The 22,656-nt window shown below is 52.8% G+C and overlaps 12 protein-coding genes across 12 annotated transcripts; 7 read left to right on the top strand and 5 right to left on the bottom strand.

Moving 5' to 3' along the window:
* Window positions 1-173: 173 nt before the first annotated feature.
* ALT_8116 (HpcH/HpaI aldolase family protein) lies at window positions 174-1,222 on the top strand (the record flags this gene model as incomplete). Its single annotated transcript, XM_033556015.2, has 5 exons — window positions 174-339; window positions 397-489; window positions 548-777; window positions 837-1,058; window positions 1,121-1,222. 5 exons carry the CDS (start codon window positions 174-176, stop codon window positions 1,220-1,222), a joined length of 813 nt encoding a protein of 270 aa, XP_033411906.2.
* A 90-nt stretch (window positions 1,223-1,312) lies between these two features.
* ALT_8115 (glutaredoxin family protein) lies at window positions 1,313-1,624 on the bottom strand (the record flags this gene model as incomplete). The annotated part of the gene is made up of 1 exon (XM_033556014.1): window positions 1,313-1,624. The coding sequence occupies one exon, from the start codon at window positions 1,622-1,624 to the stop codon at window positions 1,313-1,315; it is 312 nt and encodes a 103-aa protein (XP_033411905.1).
* Window positions 1,625-1,902: 278 nt separating this feature from the next.
* Window positions 1,903-2,997, top strand: ALT_8114 (cysteine and histidine-rich domain-containing protein; the record flags this gene model as incomplete). Its single annotated transcript, XM_033556013.2, has 3 exons — window positions 1,903-2,008; window positions 2,101-2,623; window positions 2,685-2,997. The coding sequence occupies 3 exons, from the start codon at window positions 1,903-1,905 to the stop codon at window positions 2,995-2,997; spliced, it is 942 nt and encodes a 313-aa protein (XP_033411904.2).
* A 1,453-nt stretch (window positions 2,998-4,450) lies between these two features.
* ALT_8113 (putative ethanolamine kinase) lies at window positions 4,451-5,972 on the top strand (the record flags this gene model as incomplete). The annotated part of the gene is made up of 5 exons (XM_033556012.2): window positions 4,451-4,633; window positions 4,703-4,814; window positions 4,885-5,345; window positions 5,403-5,755; window positions 5,801-5,972. The coding sequence occupies 5 exons, from the start codon at window positions 4,451-4,453 to the stop codon at window positions 5,970-5,972; spliced, it is 1,281 nt and encodes a 426-aa protein (XP_033411903.2).
* A 438-nt stretch (window positions 5,973-6,410) lies between these two features.
* On the bottom strand, window positions 6,411-7,496 carry ALT_8112 (sugar phosphate isomerase/epimerase family protein; the record flags this gene model as incomplete). The annotated part of the gene is made up of 1 exon (XM_033556011.2): window positions 6,411-7,496. One exon carries the CDS (start codon window positions 7,494-7,496, stop codon window positions 6,411-6,413), a length of 1,086 nt encoding a protein of 361 aa, XP_033411902.2.
* A 688-nt stretch (window positions 7,497-8,184) lies between these two features.
* Window positions 8,185-9,282, top strand: ALT_8111 (Gfo/Idh/MocA family protein; the record flags this gene model as incomplete). Its single annotated transcript, XM_033556010.2, has 1 exon — window positions 8,185-9,282. The coding sequence occupies one exon, from the start codon at window positions 8,185-8,187 to the stop codon at window positions 9,280-9,282; it is 1,098 nt and encodes a 365-aa protein (XP_033411901.2).
* A 182-nt stretch (window positions 9,283-9,464) lies between these two features.
* Window positions 9,465-11,183, bottom strand: ALT_8110 (sugar porter family MFS transporter; the record flags this gene model as incomplete). Its single annotated transcript, XM_033556009.2, has 3 exons — window positions 9,465-9,842; window positions 9,888-10,601; window positions 10,647-11,183. The coding sequence occupies 3 exons, from the start codon at window positions 11,181-11,183 to the stop codon at window positions 9,465-9,467; spliced, it is 1,629 nt and encodes a 542-aa protein (XP_033411900.2).
* A 1,065-nt stretch (window positions 11,184-12,248) lies between these two features.
* Window positions 12,249-13,313, top strand: ALT_8109 (shikimate dehydrogenase family protein; the record flags this gene model as incomplete). Its single annotated transcript, XM_033556008.2, has 1 exon — window positions 12,249-13,313. The coding sequence occupies one exon, from the start codon at window positions 12,249-12,251 to the stop codon at window positions 13,311-13,313; it is 1,065 nt and encodes a 354-aa protein (XP_033411899.2).
* A 60-nt stretch (window positions 13,314-13,373) lies between these two features.
* Window positions 13,374-14,609, bottom strand: ALT_8108 (inositol monophosphatase family protein; the record flags this gene model as incomplete). Its single annotated transcript, XM_089600368.1, has 5 exons — window positions 13,374-13,635; window positions 13,695-14,097; window positions 14,156-14,244; window positions 14,304-14,355; window positions 14,426-14,609. The coding sequence occupies 5 exons, from the start codon at window positions 14,607-14,609 to the stop codon at window positions 13,374-13,376; spliced, it is 990 nt and encodes a 329-aa protein (XP_089455261.1).
* Window positions 14,610-15,268: 659 nt separating this feature from the next.
* On the top strand, window positions 15,269-15,721 carry ALT_8107 (type II 3-dehydroquinate dehydratase; the record flags this gene model as incomplete). Its single annotated transcript, XM_033556006.2, has 1 exon — window positions 15,269-15,721. One exon carries the CDS (start codon window positions 15,269-15,271, stop codon window positions 15,719-15,721), a length of 453 nt encoding a protein of 150 aa, XP_033411897.2.
* A 94-nt stretch (window positions 15,722-15,815) lies between these two features.
* ALT_8106 (putative C6 transcription factor QutA) lies at window positions 15,816-18,597 on the bottom strand (the record flags this gene model as incomplete). The annotated part of the gene is made up of 2 exons (XM_033556005.2): window positions 15,816-15,981; window positions 16,037-18,597. The coding sequence occupies 2 exons, from the start codon at window positions 18,595-18,597 to the stop codon at window positions 15,816-15,818; spliced, it is 2,727 nt and encodes a 908-aa protein (XP_033411896.2).
* Window positions 18,598-19,496: 899 nt separating this feature from the next.
* On the top strand, window positions 19,497-22,327 carry ALT_8105 (putative quinate pathway repressor protein QutR; the record flags this gene model as incomplete). The annotated part of the gene is made up of 2 exons (XM_033556004.2): window positions 19,497-22,010; window positions 22,073-22,327. The coding sequence occupies 2 exons, from the start codon at window positions 19,497-19,499 to the stop codon at window positions 22,325-22,327; spliced, it is 2,769 nt and encodes a 922-aa protein (XP_033411895.2).
* Window positions 22,328-22,656: the final 329 nt, after the last annotated feature.

Genomic DNA, 22,656 nt, shown 5'->3' with positions numbered 1-22,656 from the left:
CAGTGTCGTAATCTGATCGGGGCAATTCCCAGCGAGACGGCGGGGTGACAATTCCCCTGTAAACCCCTCTCTCGATTTCTTGAGCTATTTTTCTCCTTCACTTTTACCTGCCGTTTTATCTCCTTTCTCCTTTACAATCATTTTCGTTCACACAGACGACACACCAAATCATAATGCAGGCAATGCAAGCAGCGAATCGACTCCAGCGGGCTCTCCGTACCGAGCGCGGATTGTCCTTTGGTGCGTGGCAGATGCTTCCTGGGGCGAACCATGCGCGGTTCATGGCTAGGACGGGGTATGATTGGATTTGTGTGGATACGGAGCATGGGAATATTGCTGGTATGTACGGAGTTGCTGGCTATGATTACAGTGATGGCTATGGGCTGACAGCCGCAGATTGGCAGATGCATGAGGCTGTGGCTGCTATTGCTGCTACGGGGGTGAGTCCCATTGTGCGGATTGCTGCGAATGAGGGGTGGATGGTGAAGCGTGAGTCTAGCATTGATTCAGGGGGGAGAGGATATGGAGATAAGTTAACGGTGGATAGGGGCCTTGGATGCGGGTGCTCATGGAATCGTCGTGCCTCTTTTGTATACTGCTGATGATGCGCGGAGGTTGGTGGAGTCTGCCAAGTTCCCCCCGGTTGGCCGGAGAGGCTTTGGGAGTCCATTTGCCATGGGCTCTATTGGTGGTGTTTCTGGAGTGGAGTACCTCCAGGGGGCCAACGATGCTCTGCTCACTATCGTGCAGATTGAGACGAAGGAGGCATTTGAGAATGTAAGTTGATCGGGGAGTGGCTGCAGAAGTGATGACGATCTAATTGAGATGATATATAGGTAGAGGAGATTGCCAAGGTCCCCGGCATCGACGTCCTGTTCGTCGGACCCTGGGATCTGGGAAACAATATCGGCCGTCCCGTCACGGGCGCATTCCATGAAGACCTCGAGGCTGCGATTGAGCGGATCCGCAAGGCTGCTGTCGATAACGGAAAGAGGGCCGGTATCTACTGCGTCGGTGGTGCGGCTGCAAAGAAGTACGCCGACCAGGGTTTCCACATGGTATGTAGCAGCCTTGCCCTTCCCCTGGCCACCTCCCAGATCGCTGATAAACCTTGGGGCAGATCTCCGTCGTCGCCGATGCTGTCGCTTTGCCCACATTCCTTGCGAACGCCCTTGAAACTGCCAAGGGTAGCAAGACTGATGCCGCCGTTCCCACCTACTAGATCTACCCATCAAAGCCCCCACATGTATAGTGTTTGCAATTAGAATGAACGAAGTTTATGATTGTCGTACGTCCAACGAGGCTTCTGCCTCTATGACTTCGATTTTTCTACCTCCTCGACCAGGTTCTCGACTTCCTGCTCGGTGAACCGGTGGAAAAGCTTCTTTGGGTCGGAGAGTTGATCCTTGAGGGCAGCTTGAACGTGGAGAACTGGAACATCGAATTCGTAGACGTCCTTCCAGGACTTATTCTCGGGGGCCATAATGTCCAATTCGGAGTAATCAAAGGGCCTCCGCTTGTGTAGCTGGGTCACGGCGTGCTTGGCGGTGTCACATAGCCCGCAGCCAGCGCGGGTGAAGAGGGTGACACGAGCTTTTGAGAAGAGGGCTCTCGTGGGGAACATATTGCGATCGAAGGTCCTTGTACCCTTAAGAGTAGTAGTTGTTGTTGATTGCCCGGAGTAGCATTGGAGAATAACGCGGTGGAGATCTCGTGGAACCTTCGAGCTTTACAAGCTAAACCCAATCGGGACACAGCGAATGGAAACGGAGAAGCATCGCAGTAGGATTCTGTATCATTCTATAGCATACTTGCTGTTATGAAGCTCAGTTCTCTGGAAGGCGATTGATCTTCCTGTATATTTGTCCCAACTTCATCGATTGCAGAAACAGACCTGACAGCATGGCGTCCAAGTGTGTTCACAAAGGGTGCGGTAAAGAATTCACCGATCCCGAGGAGGATTGCTTGTACCATCCTGGCCCTCCCGTTTTCCACGAAGGTCAAAAGGGTAAGTCAGGCAAGGACCTTGGGGGTGCAAAAGACCGATCGCACGTATCCGGAACTGCAAATGAGGATCTCTATCTGACAAGTGATCTGCAGGGTGGAAATGTTGCAAAACCCGCGTTCTGACCTTTGAGGAATTCCTGACCATCCCACCATGCACCACCGGCAAGCACTCGACGGTGGACGACACACCCGCCGAGCCAGAGAAGGAGTCGAATGCAGCTGCCCTTGAGGAGCAACTCGCCGCCGCGACACCGGCGCCCGCTCCTCCGCGGCCTGCGGTCTCGCCTGCCATTGCCCCTCCCTCGAACGCCGCTACGCCCGTTGTCGAAGATACAGAGGACGATGACCCCTCGCTGGAGATCCCGACCAATGCCACCTGCCGTCGGCGAGGATGTAATAAAGGCTACGATCCTTCTATTTCGCGCGACGAGGAGAAGTGCGTCTATCACCCTGGCCAGCCGATCTTCCATGAGGGCAGCAAGGGCTGGTCATGCTGCAAGAGGCGGGTGCTGGAGTTTGACGAGTTCATGAAGATCCAGGGGTGCAAAGAGAAGACCAGGCATCTCTTTGTTGGGAAGGGAAAGCCCGCAGGCGAGGAGAAGGTCGAGACGGTCAGGTATGCAATCTTCTACATACCGACAATCTTAAGAAACGAAGCTGATGGTGCTCTCTTGCAGGAATGACTTCTACCAGACCCCGTCGACGGTCACTGTCTCGCTATATCTCAAGAAGATTGACAAGGACAACGCCAAAGTCACCTTCTCCTCCAAATCGGTCGAGTTCGATCTGCCTACGACGGACAACAAGCGGTACAAGGATACGTATCCTCTGTTTGCGTCGATCGACCCGGCACAGTCTTCGTTCAAGGTCTTGGGAACAAAGCTCGAGCTCAAGCTGGTCAAGGCTGATGGGACAAGCTGGCCGGTGCTACGGAGTGATGACAAGTGGACGGGAGAGAGAATTCAGATTGGACAGGCCGGCAGGGCTTAGTATATGAAATTTTCACTTCGTTTATAGTTCGACGGCATTAAGGTTATGAGATCAATGATAATGTTCATTGACTTATACGATTACAAGACACTAGAAGAAACACGTGGACGAGATACGGAATATAATCTAAGTAATTTTTCATTCTGATATTCTGCATAGCAAGACCGCAGGCAAGTACATGTACACACATCAATGTACAAATGTACTCAAAAAAAAGGAATGTCACGCCCCCTCCACAGCATAAGCGCATGGGGCTTTAACCTTTCGGAAAAAAGCCCTCGCTCAGCCATGTATTGTGTAGGGAAAAAGGAAGACGCACGCAGAGTAAATCCACGCTGCTCTCCAGAGCCGGGAACGGAAGGAAACCCATAAGAGAAAAAAATCCCGCAAGAATAACCTTCAGCGAGCAGTACTTTGACTGAGCTCCGGGGTTGAAATTTACATGGTCAATGTAAACCTCTACTGATGATGAGGAAAGAAAAGAAAAAGAAAGGGAAAAAGCGTCGCTGAAGAAGTCCTTTTGTAGGTGATCAGAAGCTTGGCGCTAGCGGGTTCGGGACTAGCCCGATGCCGAGAATTTACTTAGGGTTAGGGCATCCTGTAGCACATGATAATTAGCTCGGTGAGGAGTCAGGTGATCTTTGAGTCACATGGTTGAGAATCACATGCAAATGTTGAGATTCTTTACCAAAAACGGACTAGCGTCTACGCCTTGTAATTATGGTGCCTAAGTCCCTTTTCGACGTCAAGCGCGGTAGGAGCGCAACTATGAAGGTAGATGCTGCACGTAAGACTTTGTACAGTGGACCAGTGGCGAATAATATCAAGCAGCACTTCATAGGAACTTCACAACGGCTTCGATCAACGCTGGTTGTCGTCATGCGTGGCGGCGTGTGATCGAGTAAAGCCGGACTTTAGCCTAGCCCAGATACCTTAGGGACAAGGCCGCCCTTAGTGCCTTGGATTCTTGGAGGGGCTACGGGCGCTCTTCCAATCAAGGTCAAGAGGGCACGAGACCACCGTTTCCCTCTTTTGTCCCTTTCTCCCCTTCCCCTGATCGATTTGACTTTATAATTTTCTAAGCTGCAGTTTTCTACCCTTACTTGATTTACTCGTATTGAATTGGAGCATCAATTGCTGGTCAATTCATGCTTCTGACTTCTTCTGTGCAGATAATCATCCTGTTGGCGCAAGAATACTGATTGTTACAGAGAACAAAGGGGCCGTAACTAAGTGTACAGGTTCGTACCGAAGTGTCGCATCAGCCTCTCAGGCCACATGAGACTCGCTCCCTCTTGCATTCTCTGATCAATGTCATATGGAGACTTGGTGTTCCAGAAATATTCTTCTGCGACAAGTGTTGACTGTTGCTTTCGCAGGACTCCCAGGCTTCTGGCCACTCCTTGTTCGCTGGTCGTCTACACGAAAGACCTGATTCATATACTACTTTAAGATGGGATCAACGGGTGATATGAAGGACGAGACCCTTCCCCCTCTCAGATTCATCCCTCTGTCATACAATCATGCCGATTCCCAGGCTTCAGCGCTCAGGCTTGTTCTGACGCTGAACCCGCAGTGGGAGGGCCCGGACAACAAGATCGAGTTCGTGCGCTTCACGGACGGCATCACGAATACTGTGTGTTTCTTCTAGAGGATCGTAATCAAGCGGGCGCAGAGCTGTGAACTAATCTCGGGTCTTTTCTAGCTTCTCAAAATCATTAATCGGAAACCTGGCTTGACCGAGGAACAAATAGACAACGAAGCAGTACTGATGAGAGCGTACGGTAACCATACAGAGATCCTCATAGACCGCGAAAGTATGATATGCCCGGGGACCCTTTGCTCTTGCCGAACGCGACTTGCTGAGTAGATATGCTCTATCTATAGGAGAAACCACATCCCATGCGCTTCTGGCCAGCCGTGGCCTGGCTCCTCCCCTTCTGGCTCGTTTCCAGAACGGGCTTCTCTACCGGTTCATTCGAGGCCGTCCAGCAACCCATTTGGATCTGGTCAAGCCTCCGCTCTGGCGCGGTGTTGCCCGAAGGCTCGGACAATGGCATGCGGTGCTGCCTATCGGTGGACACAGCGCGTCCAGTTCATCTGCCAAAGAGCTCCCCTTGTCCCACCAAGTAGATGTCGACGGTCAACACCAACACAAGCAAGAAGATGATTTGGATCCCATCAAGCCCCGAGTACCGGGTCCCAATATGTGGACGGTGCTTCAGAAATGGATCCTTGCTCTTCCCACCACGACCGAGGAGCAGCGCACCCGACGACGTGCCTTGCAGAAGGAGTTGGAAAGCGTGGTGCGTGAGCTGGATGACGGACGGGGTCTTGGTGACGACGGAGTATGTACTCTCTCTCTCTCTCTCTCTCGGGGGCACGACAGCTACTGACATTGACAGCTGGTCTTTGCCCACTGTGACCTTCTCTGTGCCAACGTCATCGTCCTACCGTCACAGTGTCTCGCCACTGCCGCAACCTCAGACAAAGAAGCGTTAAACGTGCAGTTCATCGACTATGAATACGCGACCCCATCTCCAGCCGCCTTCGACATTGCCAACCACTTTGCAGAATGGGGCGGATACGACTGCGACTACAGCATGATGCCGACGCGGTCCGTCCGCCGACAATTCCTGACCGAGTATGTCAAAAGCTACAGCCAATTCCGGGGGATCACCGAATGTGCCCAGCAAGAGATTGTCGACCGATTATATGAGGATGTTGATCGATTCCGTGGTATTCCCGGACTATACTGGTATGTACTGCCTCAGTACAGGTGGACTTTGACTGACAAGCATAGGGGCGTGTGGGCACTCATCCAAGCCCAGATCTCGCAGATCGACTTTGACTATGCTTCGTACGCGGAAACCCGGCTGGGAGAATACTACGCCTGGCGGCGAGAAGTGGATGGCTCGCGGGCTCAGGCGGGTGAAGAGATGCCACTCCGAGAACGTCGGTGGGCTGAAGCTTAGTCCACGCTTCTCAGTACTGTCTTGTATATAAGCAACTTACTTCACATAGAGCAAGAGCATATCATAGCATAGAATATGCATATGGCCTGCTTTTTGCTTTTGCAAGGGTTTCAACAACAATATCCTTGAGGTTGGCGGTTCAGCGTTAAGCATGATGACAGCGCTTGTCTTCAACGACGCATGTGTCAGCGTCTACTGTTTGTTAATACAAAAGCATATCAGATATCCTCGCTTTATTCATTCCGTGATACTATTCAGGCATGCGATGAGGTGATGTCCCTTGCGAGGATCACCTCATGAAGAGTAATATATATTCATCTTAATACTGTTAAGATTGTTATCAGCTTCATCGGCAAAAGTAGTCACGAGATGAACAATAGCGCACAAATCTCCAATACACGCTTATAAGAAAATCGCTCTATATACAAGTAGCACACATTACAAACGATGATGCAACGACGACAAGGACGCATCCTCCACATGCGACAAAGTAGATGTAGAAGATACCCTAAGCTTCAACACCTCCACCAATTTTCTCCATGCTCTCCACCCCCTCACGGCATGCCTCTCCGGCGTGGCGGGGTCCGGATCTGCCAACGTCCTCGAAAACAACTCCAGCGACACCCACCCCTCAAACCCGAGCTCAAAGAACGCCCTCGCCACATCCAAAACAGGCAGGTATCCGCCTCGGTCTTCTTCAAAGGGGAACAGCCTTGCATTCCGCGACCAGCTCATGCGGGGCGGTTGCCCAGGGACATGAAACGGGTGGTTCTCGTCCAGCGGGGAGGAGAGGCGCTCCCCGTCGACGATCTGGATGTAGAAGACTTTTTTGACGTCGATGTCAGTGCGGAGACGCTGTAGCGAGGCGGCTAGGTCCGTCTCTGCATGGGGTGTTTTGCCAGTGGGTGCTGCTGGGTCCGCGTACACCCGGGCTGCGAGGTTGAATGTGTCGAGGCAGAGGCCGAGGTTGGGGCGGTTGGCGCGCGACACCACGGCCCAGGCTTGTTCCCAGGTGGAGATGTGGGTGCCCCATGCGAGAGCCTCGTAGGCGAAGCGGAAGGGTGGGCTTTGGGCGGCGCCGAGGTCTGCGATGCGCTGGAGGTCGGAGATGATGACATCCAAGTCGCCGGTAGTGCGGGGTGCACCGGTGGCTGGGTCAGGCGGAAGGAAGCTGGAGGGGATCTGGATGAGGTCTGTGTTGAGGATGTGGGCGATCTGGAACCATTTTGGGAGCTTCTCGGTGAGGAGGTGCTCGGTCTGGGTGCGGTCGAGGAGACCCTCGTAGAAGAGGAAGGGCTGTAGACAGATGATGGAGAGGTGGAGGGTGTCGCAGAGCCGGCGGACTTCGTGCGCAGCGGCGATGTGGCAGCCGTTGAAGCTGGAATGGGCCAGGCAGTCGAGGTCGTCGAAAAAGAGCTCGATGCCTTCGTAGCCGTGCCGCGAGGCTTGATGGAGCTTGGTGGGCAGGTCGTGGATTCCCGGCCGCCCCAGCGACATGGACCCGATTCCTAGGCGGTTGGGCATTGCAATGCAGTGTTGGCTCTTCTGAAGATGAGACGTTTGCACTGTCTGCAATAATGTGCAGTAATACCTCCCAGGGTATGTAGACGAAAAGTCAAGAGTGTCAACAGTCACTTTATTTGCGACTTGTACGCGTCACACCGAGCGCCGACGCCGATCGATAGCGGCGGCCAAGACAGACTTATCATCTTCAAATTTCCAGTCCTGCCATTGATCAGATATCTTCTCTTTTTGTAGACATCTTGTTGCATAAACACGGAGGGTCTCACAAGCTTGTTCTCATCAGCGTTGGGATGGCGCCGGTTAAGCGTTTACCAGATGTTGCGTTTATCCCAGCGTTTACCCCTCAGGATCCACGGGGAGCCAAGTCTTAGCCGTCTGCATGCCATAGAGCTACATGGCAAAACAATCAGTGCATCCTTCATGAATGCTATTCCAGACAGTCACGAGACGAGTAATGCGCCTGTCTCACTGGTTCGTACATGCATCCACATACAGATGCATGTCGCAAATGCAGATGCATATGCATATCCTGCCGGCATCGGCATTGGATAACTGTGGAGGATTTACCCCAGACTAATGGCATTATATGACACGTCCGGCTATTATTTATATCGCTCATGATTGGCATTGGCATTGGCAGGGTGAGCATCTGAGGAAATAGTGAAGAAATTGAGGATATTGGAATATCATGTCCCTCCGAATCATCATAGTCGGCGCCGGCCTCATCGGCCCTCGCCACGCCCAATCCGTCCTCTCCAGCCCATCCACCGAGCTCGTGGCTCTCATCGATCCAGCCAGCAGTGCAGCCCTCATCGCCTCGCAGCTGCAGACAAAACACTTCCCCTCCATCCAAGCCATGCTGGCCGCCATCCCCAAACCCGACGCCGCCATCATCTGCACCCCAAACCACACCCACGTCCCCATCGCAACAGAGCTCCTCACCCACGGCATCCACATCCTCATCGAGAAACCCCTCAGCGACAGCCTCGACTCAGCCAAGTCATTGCTAACTTTCGCCCGCCGCCCCGAAAACAGCCACCTGACTGTCCTGGTCGGCCACCACCGCCGCTTTAACCCGTACGTTCAGAAAACCAAGCAGATACTGGAGAGTGGCGCCCTCGGCAACCCCATCGCAGTCAACGGTCTCTGGACGCTCTATAAGCCTCCGTCCTACTTCGCCCCGCCAACGGACTGGCGCCGCAAAAGCCCCTCGGGGGGCGTAATCCCCATTAATCTCGTCCATGATGTCGATACGCTGCAGTACCTCTTCGGTCCGATCACCCGCGTCCACGCGGAGAAGACACCACGGCAACGGGCGCACCCGCCGCATGAAGTTGAAGAAGGCGCAGCCCTGATTCTGCGCTTTGTGTCGGGAGTTGTGGGCACGTTCCTCGTTTGCGATGCTACACCCTCGCCGTATAACTTTGAGATGGGGACGGGGGAGAACCCGCTTATCCCTTCTCCGGGAGGAGGTGCTGGTGGTGGTGGTGCAGACTTCTACCGGATCTTTGGCTCCGAGGCGTGTCTGAGTGTGCCTGATATGACGCGCTGGAGTTATGATGGGCGGGCGGAGAAGAGTTGGACTGGGGAGTTGGTTGTGGAGAGGTTTGAGGTTGATCAAAAGGGCGCGCCGTTTGATTTGCAACTGGAGCATTTTGTGGAGGTGATTGCCGGGAGGGAGCGGCCAAGGTGTTCTGGGGAGGATGGGTTACGGGCGTTGATGGTTTGCGAGGGGGTGAGGAGGGCGTTGGAGACGGGGGAGGCGGTTGAATTGCCTCTGGTGTAGTCTGTATACACTAGACTGGTAATGAAGAGCAAGTATAAGTAGTAGAAGATATACAGACAGGAGATTACGGGCCTTGAATATGGCTCCAATCTTCATATTACGTTAAGCTACTGACCAGTATATTATCGGTGCGGTTATGTTTTATGAACTCCTGATGACCTGGCCGACTATACATATACATGCTAGACCTTGGGCAGGTCCTGTGGCAAATGCTCCACCTGCTGGTCACCGGTCTTGCTATACCCCGACTCCTCAATATCATGCCGGAACCGTTCCTCATCCTCCCGAAGTCTAGCCAGGACAACCCCGTGAGCACGCCAGATCGGCCTCGACTCAAACAAGGCATCCATGCTCTCCAGCGGGATGCCCTTGGTCTCTGGAATAAGGAAAAACACAAAAACGATGGACAGCACCATTAGCGAGGCAAAGAAGAACCACACGCCGTACTCCATCTTGGCGAACATCTGCGGTGTGAAGCGCGAGATGAGAAAGTTCCAGAGCCAGTTGGATGCGGCCGCACAGGCCTGTGCCAGGGAGCGCATGTTGGGCTCGAACATTTCCTAATTTGTCAGTATCAGCTTCAGCATAGGGGATGAGAGACCTACCGAATTCATAACCCAAGGAGTACCGTTCCATGACGGAGTGTAGAAAACGGTGTAAAGATAAAAGAAGAACATGGCCGCAATGCCGCCCCCGGTCATCTCCTGAGTAGGATTAGAGGCCGGGTCGGCGATCTTGATATAAGCGCCAACAATAAACAAACAGACTGATGCGCCTGCAGCCCCGATGAGCAGCAGCAAACGCCTTCCCACGCGGTCTATCAAGTAAAGGAGCCAAACAAAGGTCACCACTGTCTTGACGACTCCAAAAATTCCGGTGCTGAACATGCTGGTGTTTGCACCCTGGAGACCAATGCTCTTGAACACCGTGGGACTATAGTAGTTGATGGCATTGATGCCACTGCCGTTCTGCCAGAAGAAGAGCATGCTTCCCAGGAAGAGGCGATACATGACCTTTTTGTTGGTTCCGGCGGCCTTGAACGGCTTCCAGAAGCCAAGGCCAATGGTGGTGCGCTGCTCTTCCAAGGCCTGGTCGACCGCGCCGATCTCCTCGATCATGTATATGTGATCCGCAGGCAGCTGGCGGATCCAGCAGAGATTTCTGATGGCATCTTCCCGACGCCCGCGGGAGAACAGCCAACGCGGAGACTCCTTGAGGAAGACTGCACCGATGAGGAGCAGGCCGGATGGGATCAACTGGACAGCAAAGGGGATGATCCACTGCTTGTGGCTGGGAGCCAGAGTTTCACTGACGCCGTACTACTCGGGTTAGCATCTGAAGGTGACATAAAGAGTATGGCGTACATTGATCCAGAAGCCCACCAGACCACCAATCTGCCAGCCCAACTCGTACACTCCAACCAGTCGTCCTCGAATCGAGGGTGGAGCCATCTCGGAAATGTAGATGGGAGTGATATTTGAGCCCGCACCGACACCAAGACCGGCCAGAACACGCCCTCCGTAAAGCAAGCCCAGGCCCCGATCACCGTCGGCACCGAGCATGAGACCAGCGCCGAGGGTGAAAATCGCACCGGAAAATAGCAGACCCCATTTCCTACCCCAGAAATGACCGATGGGGTAGGCGAAGAAAGCGCCGAAGAAGGCGCCGGCCTGGTAGCAGGAGACGATGTTGGCGCTCACAAGATTGACCGCGGTCTTGCTCATGTTGTTGAAACCAAACTCTTCTCTGAACGAGCTGAGGGCAAGAGTGGTTCCAATAAAGGCACTGTCATAGCCGATCATGCATGATGTGAAGGAGGCCACAGCGGCCAACAGGTAGATCCTCCAGTTGTAGACTTCCTTTGGAGTTGGTCGATCTTCGACCAGAGCAAGGATGGACATAGTGCAATCTATGACTCTGGGTACGAGAATGTCGATTCAATTGGTACTAAGGGTGAGCGGAAGATGAGAAGAAAGTTGATGGAGGCATCAACTTTATCTAAATAGCCAACAAGCCACAGCTGTGGATAAACAGTCCGAGCGACGAAAAATCTGGGGATAGAGACAGCGTGGAGATGCGGAGGCGGAGGAGTTGCTGGGAACTCTGGTTAAACCATTAAAGCGCCATAATGGAGTAGAGGGAAAGAGCATTCGGAAGAAAGCATATTAAACTTTGCATCGTCTAAATGTTTAGCAATAAGAATACAGCACTCATGGCGCCCTGGGACGAACTCCGATACCGCTGAGAGTAAGGAAAGCCAAGACTGGTAGAGTTCCAGCATACTCATGTATGACTCGTCTTCAACCAGCTCCAAGCGAAGATTCAAATGGATTGGCGACCAATCGCCATCTCGGGCAATGGGTCCGTGGCTGGAAAAGGGATACGCCGGCTGATATTCGGTCGTGGAAACTGGAACGAGACTGGAATATGAGAGAGTGGTTCCCCACGGGGCATCAACCATGGCGATCTGACAAACAGACTGGATATGACTCGGGAATCGTGCAGAAGTCAAGCACATGATTAGGCGGGAAAGCGTTCTCCCCGTGAAGACTTTGCCATAAGTAACTATAGTATTATTAGTGCCGAAGCCAATTTCTAGCGTACCTTGGCACTCGGATGTTGCCCGAGAGCACCAAGAGCCAGCTGATAGATTTGTACTGAACAGTATGGACATCCTCCTGATGAGATGATGATGACGATTTGATAATGTCGAGAGTTACGGATGATAAAGGTGATGGTGAAGTGGAAGAAGAAACCGAGGGAGAAAGACTGGGGATGGCTAAGCAAACATCCGAGTCACGCGCAGCTAAACGTTTCTCCGGTTTGCAACTACAACCTCACTAGTACTACAATTACGTCCCAGGTAGTATGTTAAGTATCAAGTTTCTACATCTTCATTTCAGACCGTGAATCGTGCATCAACATCGACCTGAATAGCGTCAAGTATCCAATTGTCCTGCAGTACCATGGCCTCCCAGATCATGGACACCGTCCTCGAACGACAACCCCCAGAAGAACCCATCAACATCCCCGATCACTTCGATGGAGTGGCATATCTCTACGGCCATCCTCTACTCAACTCTCTATCACCACCTCTCCATCAAACAATATACACAACCCTCGGTCTAAACTGGACGCAGATCCCTCTCTCCAGCGTCTACGGGACATCAGAAACCTACCCTCCACCATACACCCGCTCACCCCCGATCCCCAAATTCTTAGCATCGATCAAGTCCAACCCAAAGTTCGTCGGTTCCTCCGTGACAATGCCATGGAAAGTTACCATCATGCCGCATCTCGACGACCTCACCGAGGACGCCCGCCAAGCCGGCGCCTGTAACACCATCTTCCTCCGCCCTGAAGCGGACGGCTCCACCTCCTACGTCGGCACGAACACAGACTGCATCGGCATCCGCGAGGCTCTTCTCCAGAATTCTAGCGGCCAGGAGGCATTCCGCAACAAGCCCGCTCTCATCGTCGGCGGAGGCGGCACCGCCCGCACAGCCATCTACGTGATGCGCAGGTGGCTCGGCTGCAGCACCATCTACGTCGTTAACCGTGATGCGGCTGAAGTAGCTGCCATTCTGGATGAAGACAACCAGCGCAATCCCAGCCTGGACAAGGCGGCGCTCGTCCATGTAACTGACCCCGCGGTGGCGGCTCGTCTGGAGCCTCCTGCGGTCATTGTCTCGGGGATTCCCAACTATCCCCCGAAGACGTCGGGGGAGATACAAGCTAGGGAAGTTCTGCGGGCGTTCCTAGGGCAGACCCCTGCGACAACGTCTGAATTCAAAGGGGTGATACTGGAGATGTGCTATCACCCTGTACCGTGGACGGAGATTGCACAGCTTGCTTCGACAGCTGGTTGGAAGGTGATTCTTGGTTCGGAAGCGTTGATTTGGCAGGGTTTGGAGCAGGCAAGGCTGTGGACCGGTAGGGACGTGGTTGCTGAGCCTGGGCTGGTGGAGAAGGTCAAGGAGGTGGTGGGCAAGTTGATTGCTGAACGGGTGCCGTCAAGGTCGAATTTATAACCTGCATGTATAAAAGATTGCTGTATATAGAATCTCTCTAGACGAATAACATTTCTGAAGCTATGCACCAGGTCGCATATAATCCAACTCCCTCACTCGCTTCCACACCTCCCTCACTGTCCTCTCCTGCGTCTGTCTCCCCGTCTCGGTTTCGGACGGCCCAGCCGGCCGAATAGCCAGATACAGCCGACTCCCCAATCGCGCCTCCTCTATCAAATCCGTCTCGGGGTTCGCAGGCGGATTCGCCGTCGTGGCCAGCCCCCCGGCTTCACGCAGAATCGCAATACCAGCAGCTACATCCCTGTCCCATCCACCAATCAGCCTGTATCTTCAAAAGTGAAACTTTAGGGGATATACCACTCCCAACAACCCCCCTCCCACCAAATATCCACCGCCCCCATAGCCGTATACGCCAGATCCAACGCCGCACTCCCCAGACTCCTTACTCCATGCACCATCCCCCCACTATCAGCAGCCATATTCACAAAACTCTCAACCTTGCGCGACAGGTTTCCCCCAGGGATATCTCGCCTATCCTTACCCCACTCACACGCAAAAATACACCCCCTCGGCGCAGAGGCCGGCATCGGGGGGATGGGGTTACGGCGTAGCGGCAGACGGCGCGAGCCGCGGGGGTCATTTAACCAGGCGCCGCGGTTGACACAGGAGGAGAAGAGCTGGTTTGTGGCGGGTGCGTAGATGACACCGATGACTGGGCGATGAGCCACAATAAACCCAATCGAGACGCAGAACATGGGGAAGAGGTGGGTGAAGTTGACGGTTCCTTCAGCTTAGCTTAGTAGCTACCCTAGCTAGAAGTGGATGGGTGGAGGGGGGGATACCGTCTAGAGGATCGATGCACCATGTTGGATGTGCGTCGATTAGATACGAGCGGGATTGACCCTGTGCGTAGGTTTCTTCGCCGAGGAATCTGGTTGTTGGACTTAGTATGTGCTTGTAGAGGTGTAGACTGCAGGTGACTGGACGGACTTGTGCTCGGGGTATCTGGTTTGAATGGCTGTTCTGACGAAGGTTTCCACGTCTAGGGTAGATTAGTTATTTTTTTTTTTTGGCTTTCTTTGATACCTAGAAGGATGTGGTAGATGGAATACCCTCGTCAGTTTGCGTGACAATATCAACCGCGTTGTCCTTCTCTGTGTATGCGTATGCGGTCTCGCCATCGCTTGAGATCTGCTTGTCGATGCGCTCGAGGAGAAGGTCGCCAGCCTTACGACCGAGATCGATTGCAAAGGCGAAGATCTCGTCTAGTTGGTCTTGGGTAAATTCTATAGCCATTTTCTTGAAGTTCCTCTATGAAGTATGGATTGTGTATGTAAATTGAGAAGATAGATGAGTCAAGAGAGATCGCAAGCCAATGGACTGGGATGTCATGTCCTCAAGGAACCCAGAAACCCGTAAGTAACCGCTTCGGATATTTTGCATTGCGAGAATGATACTACAGAGTACAGTAATCGATGGGGCGAGACTGCATCCCATATCCTATAGACTCAGGATGACCGCTCGTACATACTACGAGTCAAAGACACTCTTGACTTTAGCATCTGAAGAGTTACGCCAATGGCACAATGGGATAGTCAATATAAATGTAACTTCTCTTCATAATAATACAGCAATTGCTATGCATCCCATCTCATCGCGATGCAGTAGACCGGGGGGCAGTGGATACTCAATGCGGACTGTACTCCTCGCCGGCAAAGCGCTCTTCCCTCGGGCTTTCGTTTCCCCATAGTCCACGGATGCCACCCCGCATGGCATGGGAATAAGCTATACGGAGTCTCTGCATGTTTGCAACAGATACTACTGACAGATAGATTATCCATGGTTAAGCATAAGACGGCGATTTCGTAGACTGCAGACATCCACGATCAGTGGTCTCACTTCTCTGCAACCACCACAATTCAGACTGTTCAGTCCAAATCTAACATCAACTCAGCATGGGCAAATCAATCCTCCTTATCAACGGCCCCAACCTCAACCTCCTCGGCACCCGTGAGCCTCAAATCTACGGCAGCACAACCCTTGCCGACGTCGAAGCCTCCTGCAAAGCCCATGCCGAGTCGTTAGGCGCCTCCCTGGCAACCTTCCAGTCAAACCACGAGGGCGCAATCATCGATCGCATCCAGGCCGCCCGCGGGACAGTCGACGGCATCATCATCAACCCCGGCGCTTTTACGCATACTTCTGTGGCTATCCGGGATGCGCTGCTAGGGGTGGCGATCCCCTTCATCGAGCTGCATGTGAGCAATGTGCATGGGCGCGAGCCCTGGAGGCACCATAGCTATTTCAGTGATAAGGCGGCGGGGATTATCGTTGGATTAGGAGTGTATGGGTACAAGGTTGCCGTGGAACATGTGGCGTTGAACTTTAAGGAGAGGGCGGTGTTGTAGTCGGCGTTGGGTAATCTCTTCGTATACCCTTTGTACATTCACATCTATGAACATCAAGCGTCAAGCTAAGTGCAGTCATAACAACTGACTTCTGTCACCGTTTCGGCTGTCGTTCTCGGTGTATGACGGCAGAACCCTCGGAAAGTTGCTGGGTCTGTGCCAGAAGAAAAGGCTCTTGACCGGAGTATGAGTATAGATCCGAAAGCCCGGCATCAGGGACAAACCCCAGATTCTGCATAAACTCGGGCTGGTTGTCACCCCTGTCCAGTCATCAGCCATCAGTCAGCAGTCGACAAGAGAAAAAATGGCACTCACTTCTCGGTACCGTCCAACGAGGCCAGCTCGTCAAATAATGCATCAAGGTCTGGCGCGATTCGCGGTCGGCGTATTGATGTATATCCTTCAATATCAATAAATGTCCCGAGGTGCAGATTCGGATCGCTATATGTCTGCTGGTACTGGGGCGTGTTTACGGGAAAGGGCGATGGTATGTCTGGTATTGTACTTCGGGCATTGGTGAGTTTTGGAGCGGAAGAGATCAAGGAGTGAGGTCTCAGGGTAGTGGAGTTCTGTAGCTGAGAAGCAGGGTGCGAAGCTCCAGCAGCTCCCCTGGCTGAAGGTGTGGGTAGAGACAGAGCAACGTTGTCTTCATTCGGCGTCCTTGTCCAGGGACTTGTCAAGAACGAGTCCGGTGTGGAGAACATAGCCCGAACCTCGTGTTGTCCACTAGCGTCCAAAGGCTGCAAGGCCGGATGGCCAGTCATACCGTCCGATGATGCATGTCGAGCAGATGCATTAACGTTATGTAGATGACTTAACTGGCCCGCTGGCGTCTGTGCGAATGCATCTTCCGCTCCTAGTGAGAGACTAGCTCCCTCTGTATCGCTGTCTTGCAACCATACCGTAGAAAGATGCGAGGAATACGCTTCAAGTTTGTTCTTGAGGCCTAAATCAAGTTCAAACACCCTTGGCGCACCTTGTCCCTCCCCCGGGGAGATACCAAACGTCAAAAGCATTCCAAAGATTGGACTTGTCGCCGCCAGGCTATAAGTTTCCATGTACTTTTGCAACAGCAGCAGGAGCCTCTTTAAGCTCTCAATCGCACGAGTCTTTCTCATGTCTGACATATGTTTATCCCCCTGGCGTATAGTATCCAAAGATAAAACGGTGACGCTGCTTTCAAACATCATTTCCAATCCAAAAATGTGAGGCGAGGCAAGCCTGGTGGGGCTTTGCAAGTCAACACGATAGTTTCTGGGGAGCGCCGACACCCAATGCTGTAACTGTCGTTCCAGCGCCTCGAGTTGTGGTGCAGGATTGTTCTCCAATTGCTTTGTGCAACAAGCCTCGTTCAAGATGCACATCAAAGAAACCAGCCGGTTGAATGTGCTGAGGGCATGAAGGGGTCCGCGGTGAGAAGGACCACGCGACGATTCTGGGGTTCGCAGACCGGTCTGATCTTCCCAAGGGTGCCATTCCTCCAGACCATCCTCATTGATCGGGCCGGTCTTGACAAGATCCTCTTTGCGTAGCGACGGTGCCTGACCAGTCTTGCTGGAAATCAGTGTTTCCAGTACGAAACACCCTAAAAAGACGTGTTTTGAGCGTGCCGAGCCCTTCTCATTTCCAGCCATGCCAGTCAGTGGAGAATCCAAACCCAGCGATCGTGCAATTCGAACTGCTTGCCCTACCAGCATCCATGCAGCTTTCCACTCTTGTTGTCCGAGTTTGACCAAGGACAGAATCAGCAGAGCCTGCACATGTCCAATCTGATGAATGCCCTTCTCGGCGGGTATCAATGCTCTTGCCGTGGCGTATAGCTGACTAGAGCGTGGGCGGTTTGGAGAAGCTCCCATCTGACGTGTGGCCGCGATTGACCTCTCTTGCATGGACGCTAGAGTCAAAACTGCCCAAAGGGCCGCGCAGTCCCCCGACCCTGTCGTCCGAGACGAAATTTGCGCATCATCTTCAGACTGACGGAATGCCGTTCGGAGTATATCATGCTTCTCGAGGATGGGAAACCAACACTGTGTATAAGAAAAATAGACATCAAGCAGCGTCCACACATTGGAGGGGAGCCGAGGGAGGGTTGAAGACTCTGATTGTATGGAAGGCTGCGACAAAATGTTCGATGTAGACGCGCCAATGTTATCTGAACGGAGGACTGTCTGTGTGCCGCTGTCCTTTGTGGTACGAGGTGGCAGATAACTGGGGACAGGTCCAAATGAGGGGGTTTTGGAAGGAGATAGACCGGTAACCCGTGATTCTTGACGCGCGTCCGTGACACCTTCAGGTAGCTGCCACTCGAGGGCGTCCGAGGAGAGCGCACTGCTCCCCCCAGCTTCCGGAGAATCCGTCTCCCCAGGCCCACGAATGGCCTTGTCCTGTTCCTCCTCCGGCTGGTCCAAAAAAGTCAACATGCGCTCTATGTCTTTGAGGACGGCGCTATTCTTCCAGGATGAAACAATATCATCGGAACCCTCCGCCTCTTTGCCCGTAGTAGCCAGGTAACTCGGCATATTGGCTGTCCTGAGCAAGGCGCGGACCACCCCCTCGCTCCCCTTTATCCTGCAAAAGACTAGTCCCCACAGCAACTCCAATGTGCGAATGTATCCGGTCGGCAAGCCTCGCTTCTTGGGGTTGGTTTTATAAGTGCAAGGTCGACATAATGATGCGCAAGTCGAGCAGACCGGCTGCACTCCATCGCATTTATCCTTCTTGGAGCGACAGCTGTCGCAGGCACGCGACACTCGCTGCCGCTTGGATTGTGCGGAATTCTCGTCAGCAGCCATGCGTCTGGCATCTTCGTCGGCATCGGTCAATCGCCGTTTCGACCTGCTACCAGCCCCTGGGGCTTGGCACATATCGTTGCTCATGATTTTCTGTACAACGGGCCACCAGAGCGTTCTGGACGCATGGTCATGTTTGGCCCGTTATCACCGAGATGAATGCTTTACCGGACTTGATGTCAATCGGTCGACCTGGGTCTTTGTCGCTTGAGGATTGGGAATAGGCACAGAAACTAGTCTTGTTAGAGGCAAGCTCTTCCGGGTCAGATAAAGATACAGATGAAGCTAAAACCAATTGGAGATAGAACGTGTGGTATCAGAGGTGCGTGTCTCTTTTGTCAGAGCGGAGAAGAGAAACTCGAACGGAGCCTTTTTTGCTGGGAGGCTTCGGGGAGAACCACAACTGCTTACCCGCGGCTGGAGTGATGTTAGATCTCTCTCATACGTTCTCGATTGATGCCGGAATAGCAAAATTGAATACCTGTCACCTGGCAGGAAATACTACAGTCGATTCGATTCCAATGATTGCCTTCTGATTCAGCAATTAGCAAATGCTTCGAGACAATCCCGAATTCTGGGGTGATGGCCCCAGGCATCAATTACCGACGCCTTCGATCCCCGCGGGGTAAATTACGTAAAGTGACAGTATCATGCGCGGCAGAGTGTTTGTCCGCGGTGCCTCAGGCCATCAGGCGTGAAGGGATCTTCCCCGCGGGCCACGAAGAATTGAGGACAAGCTGACACCGTCCTGACTGTCCCTCTCAGCCTGGACCATTTTCTGGCCGTTCAACTCCTCTTCTTGGATTCATGAGGCGCACAATCTGGCCAAATTTGATTGGTGTTTGTCATATCAACGCACACATTGGGCCCTTTCTTCCTGACCGCTCACACTAAATCATCACTCATAAGCAGCTTCTTTCAATATGTGCAGCATTAGAGTCTCCGAATGTCCATGATCTTCAAATCCAAGATTACTTTCAGACGACATGTCGATCCTAGCGAGGCCGGCAAAGCGCAAGTTTAATGAGGTTGAGGGGATTGACGCACCGAATAGAGACATTTCTGCTCGGGGCAGTCGCAACCATGGCGTCGTCTCAGGCGCGATCCAACCATCAATCCTCGCATCTGAACGTGATGCTGCTCTTAGTAGGCCTGAGTCTTGTCCGAGGCACGAACAGTCGGATACGTGTGGCGAACATCATTGGTACTCAACCCCTCCGCGCACGTTGAACTCGAATCGCGCATCCCCAACACGCCTCAAAAGTCCTGCGCAAACACAGAGGATTTTCTCTCATAATGCGTCGATTGTATTGATTGGTATCCGTGGTACTGGAAAATCCAGTCTCGCTGTCATTCTCGCCGCGACCTCGGGAAAACGAATGATCGATGCGGATCAGTATTTCCAGCAAGTGACTGGTCGCTCCCGGGCTGCATTCAAGAAGGAATATGATCTCACCGAGTATCGTCAGCAGGAGGCCCGAGTGATGGAGTCAATGCTTGCAGAACACAAAGAGGGGTGCGTCATTGCGTGTGGACCCGGATCCATGGAGCGCAGCGGGCAACAATTGCTGCGGGAATATGCGAAGACGCATCCTGTCATCCACATTATTCGAGATCCCGAAAGCATTCAGTCGTATTTGAAAGCCTGGGATACGGTCAAAGTCTGCCGGTTTCTGGAGCTTTCCGGCCCGGTATATCGGGCTTGTTCCAACCTGGAGTTTTTCAATGTCTCCGAGAAGGGTTTCACGGATTACTCGGGAAGAGACAACCATAACCACTCGCCTTTGGAGTTGGAACTCGATCAGCGATCTCAAGCCTCCACTCCCTTCTTGACCCTCAAGCGGTTACAGCGCGATTTCCTGAAATTTGTTGCTTTTGCAACGGGGGACCATACCATCCTGAGTGGTCAGCAAGCGTCGTTCCCACTGTCGATGCAGCCGGTTGAGTCTCGTATGTTCACCTACGCTGTGACTGTGCCAATATCATCCCTGTCTGAGCGCGAATTAGACATTGAGGATCTGGAATCCACCGCCGATGCCTTTGAGATCAAGGTGGATATAACGGAAGGTACTTCCGATGGCCAAGGTGTTGACTCCGGTCTAGCAGACAAAATAAGTCAAACTGTGGCGACTATCCGGCGAAACATAGTCATTCCCCTGATATACCATGTCGAAAGTAATTTACGCCCTGTAGGCTCCCCTGCGCTTCACAACGGGCCCTTACGCCGCTCGGACGATACATACCTGAATCTTAGCAAACACGGTTTACGACTAGCTCCTGAGTACTTGACGGTCGATCTCTCCTATGGCGATGATATCTTATCGCAGATCATCGCTTCCAAGGGGACGAGCAAAGTGATAGGGCATTTCGCATGGTCCCATCCTTGCCCAAGAGGTTGGGAGGATGCGGAACCACTGGCAATGTACGAACGAGCCAGAAGACTAGGATGCGATGTGGTTCGGTTGACGCAGCCGGCAACGACAATCGAGGATAATTTTGCTGTTGAAAGATTTCGCCATCATGTCAGAGGGCTTCCATGGCAGCTACCCGTCATAGCCTTCAATACTACCCCTCTGGGCAGAATGTCGAGCTGCTTCAACCCCATTCTCACATCCGTGACACCTCCGCCACTGTTACCAGAGATGCAGTCCAAGTCATTACCCTGCCTCACCTTGCGAGAGGCACAAGAAGCACTCTATACCTCATTCGCTCTGGATCCGATGCAGTTCTTTGTTTTCGGGGCGAATGTCACATATAGTCTGTCGCCTGCGATGCACAATGCAGCCTTCAAAGCATGTGGGATACCGCATAAGTATACTATTTATCAGTCGCCTTCCCTGCGAGGTTTGAATGAATTGGTCGAGAACCCCTATTTCGGCGGGACAAGTGTCAGTCTGCCCTACAAGACGGAAGTCATCCCCCTTCTCCACTCCATGTCACCGCATGCTCGGGCTATCGGAGCTGTGAACACGTTGATACCCATCCGGAAGTTTCCTGATGGCGTGGACACCGCTATTGAGTCTTCACTTTATCTTGAGAAGAGCCGGGCTGGTCCCACCAAGGCGTTGCACGGAGATAACACCGACTGGATTGGGATAGGAAATTGCTTCCGAAGAGGTTTATCGCCCGCCAATGCCATCCGTCCTTCGTCCACAGGTTTGGTTATTGGAGCCGGCGGTATGGCTCGGGCGGCAGTGTACTCAATGATCCACCTAGGAGTGCAAAACATCTTCATCTACAATCGTACCATGGCCAACGCAGAGAAGTTGGCTCACCACTATAACCGACAGAATCTTTTGGCGCACGGATGGGCAGGCCCGAATTCTCGCCCGAAAGTCCACGTCCTACAGTCTTTGCAGGATAACTGGCCTGCCGATTACAAGCCACCGACCGTCATTTGCAGCTGCATCCCTGCTCATAGTATCGGGGGAGTGCCAGCTCCGAACTTTCAGTTACCTTCTCAATGGCTGGGGAGCCCTACCGGAGGCGTAGTAGTGGAGGTAAGTGAAATGATCCAAGCATCGCTTTAACAGCCGAAGAGACGGAGACTAATGTCATGCAGCTGGCCTACAAGCCTCTCAATACCCCGCTCATGAAGCAAATGCGCGCCCTCTCCCATCGCGGCTGGGTTGCCCTTGATGGGCTCGATGTTCTCCCAGAGCAGGGATTTGCGCAATTTGAGCTCTTCACGGGTCGCCGTGCTCCGCGGCGAGTAATGCGCAGAATCGTGTTGCAGGAATACCAAGAAGTGGAGGGACAAGAAGAGCAAAGCGCTATCCAAAGTAGGCTTGAAAATCTAGACGGACAGCCTACTTGATCCAGTCCCTTCAACAATTACCATAATACTCTGAGCAGCCTCCGTGAGGGAGGGATCTGACCGAGACTTCGAGCCATTGGCCGCTTCAATCTACAAGAGTTTACGGTGTCTCATCCGGACAGTACATGACAATCCCGAAATGGGAGAACTGTTTATGGCCAAGCATATGTCTACAATCAGGGCAAGTTTGAAAGAGAGATGCATCATCAAGGCTTACCTGCACGTACTTCTTCTACGTCAAGCCAAACGGTGAGTATGAGGCCAGAGGCACGCTGCAACCAAATCGACGTATCATTAGCTTCGTAGCAGCTATCCTATCATTCACAATC

The sequence above is a fragment of the Aspergillus lentulus genome, assembly GCF_001445615.1.
Source record: "Aspergillus lentulus DNA, contig: Alt16, strain: IFM 54703, whole genome shotgun sequence".
NCBI classification, from domain to species: domain Eukaryota; kingdom Fungi; phylum Ascomycota; class Eurotiomycetes; order Eurotiales; family Aspergillaceae; genus Aspergillus; species Aspergillus lentulus.
The sequence above is the reverse complement of the archived record's forward strand: the minus strand, read 5'-3'. Positions and strand labels throughout refer to the sequence as shown.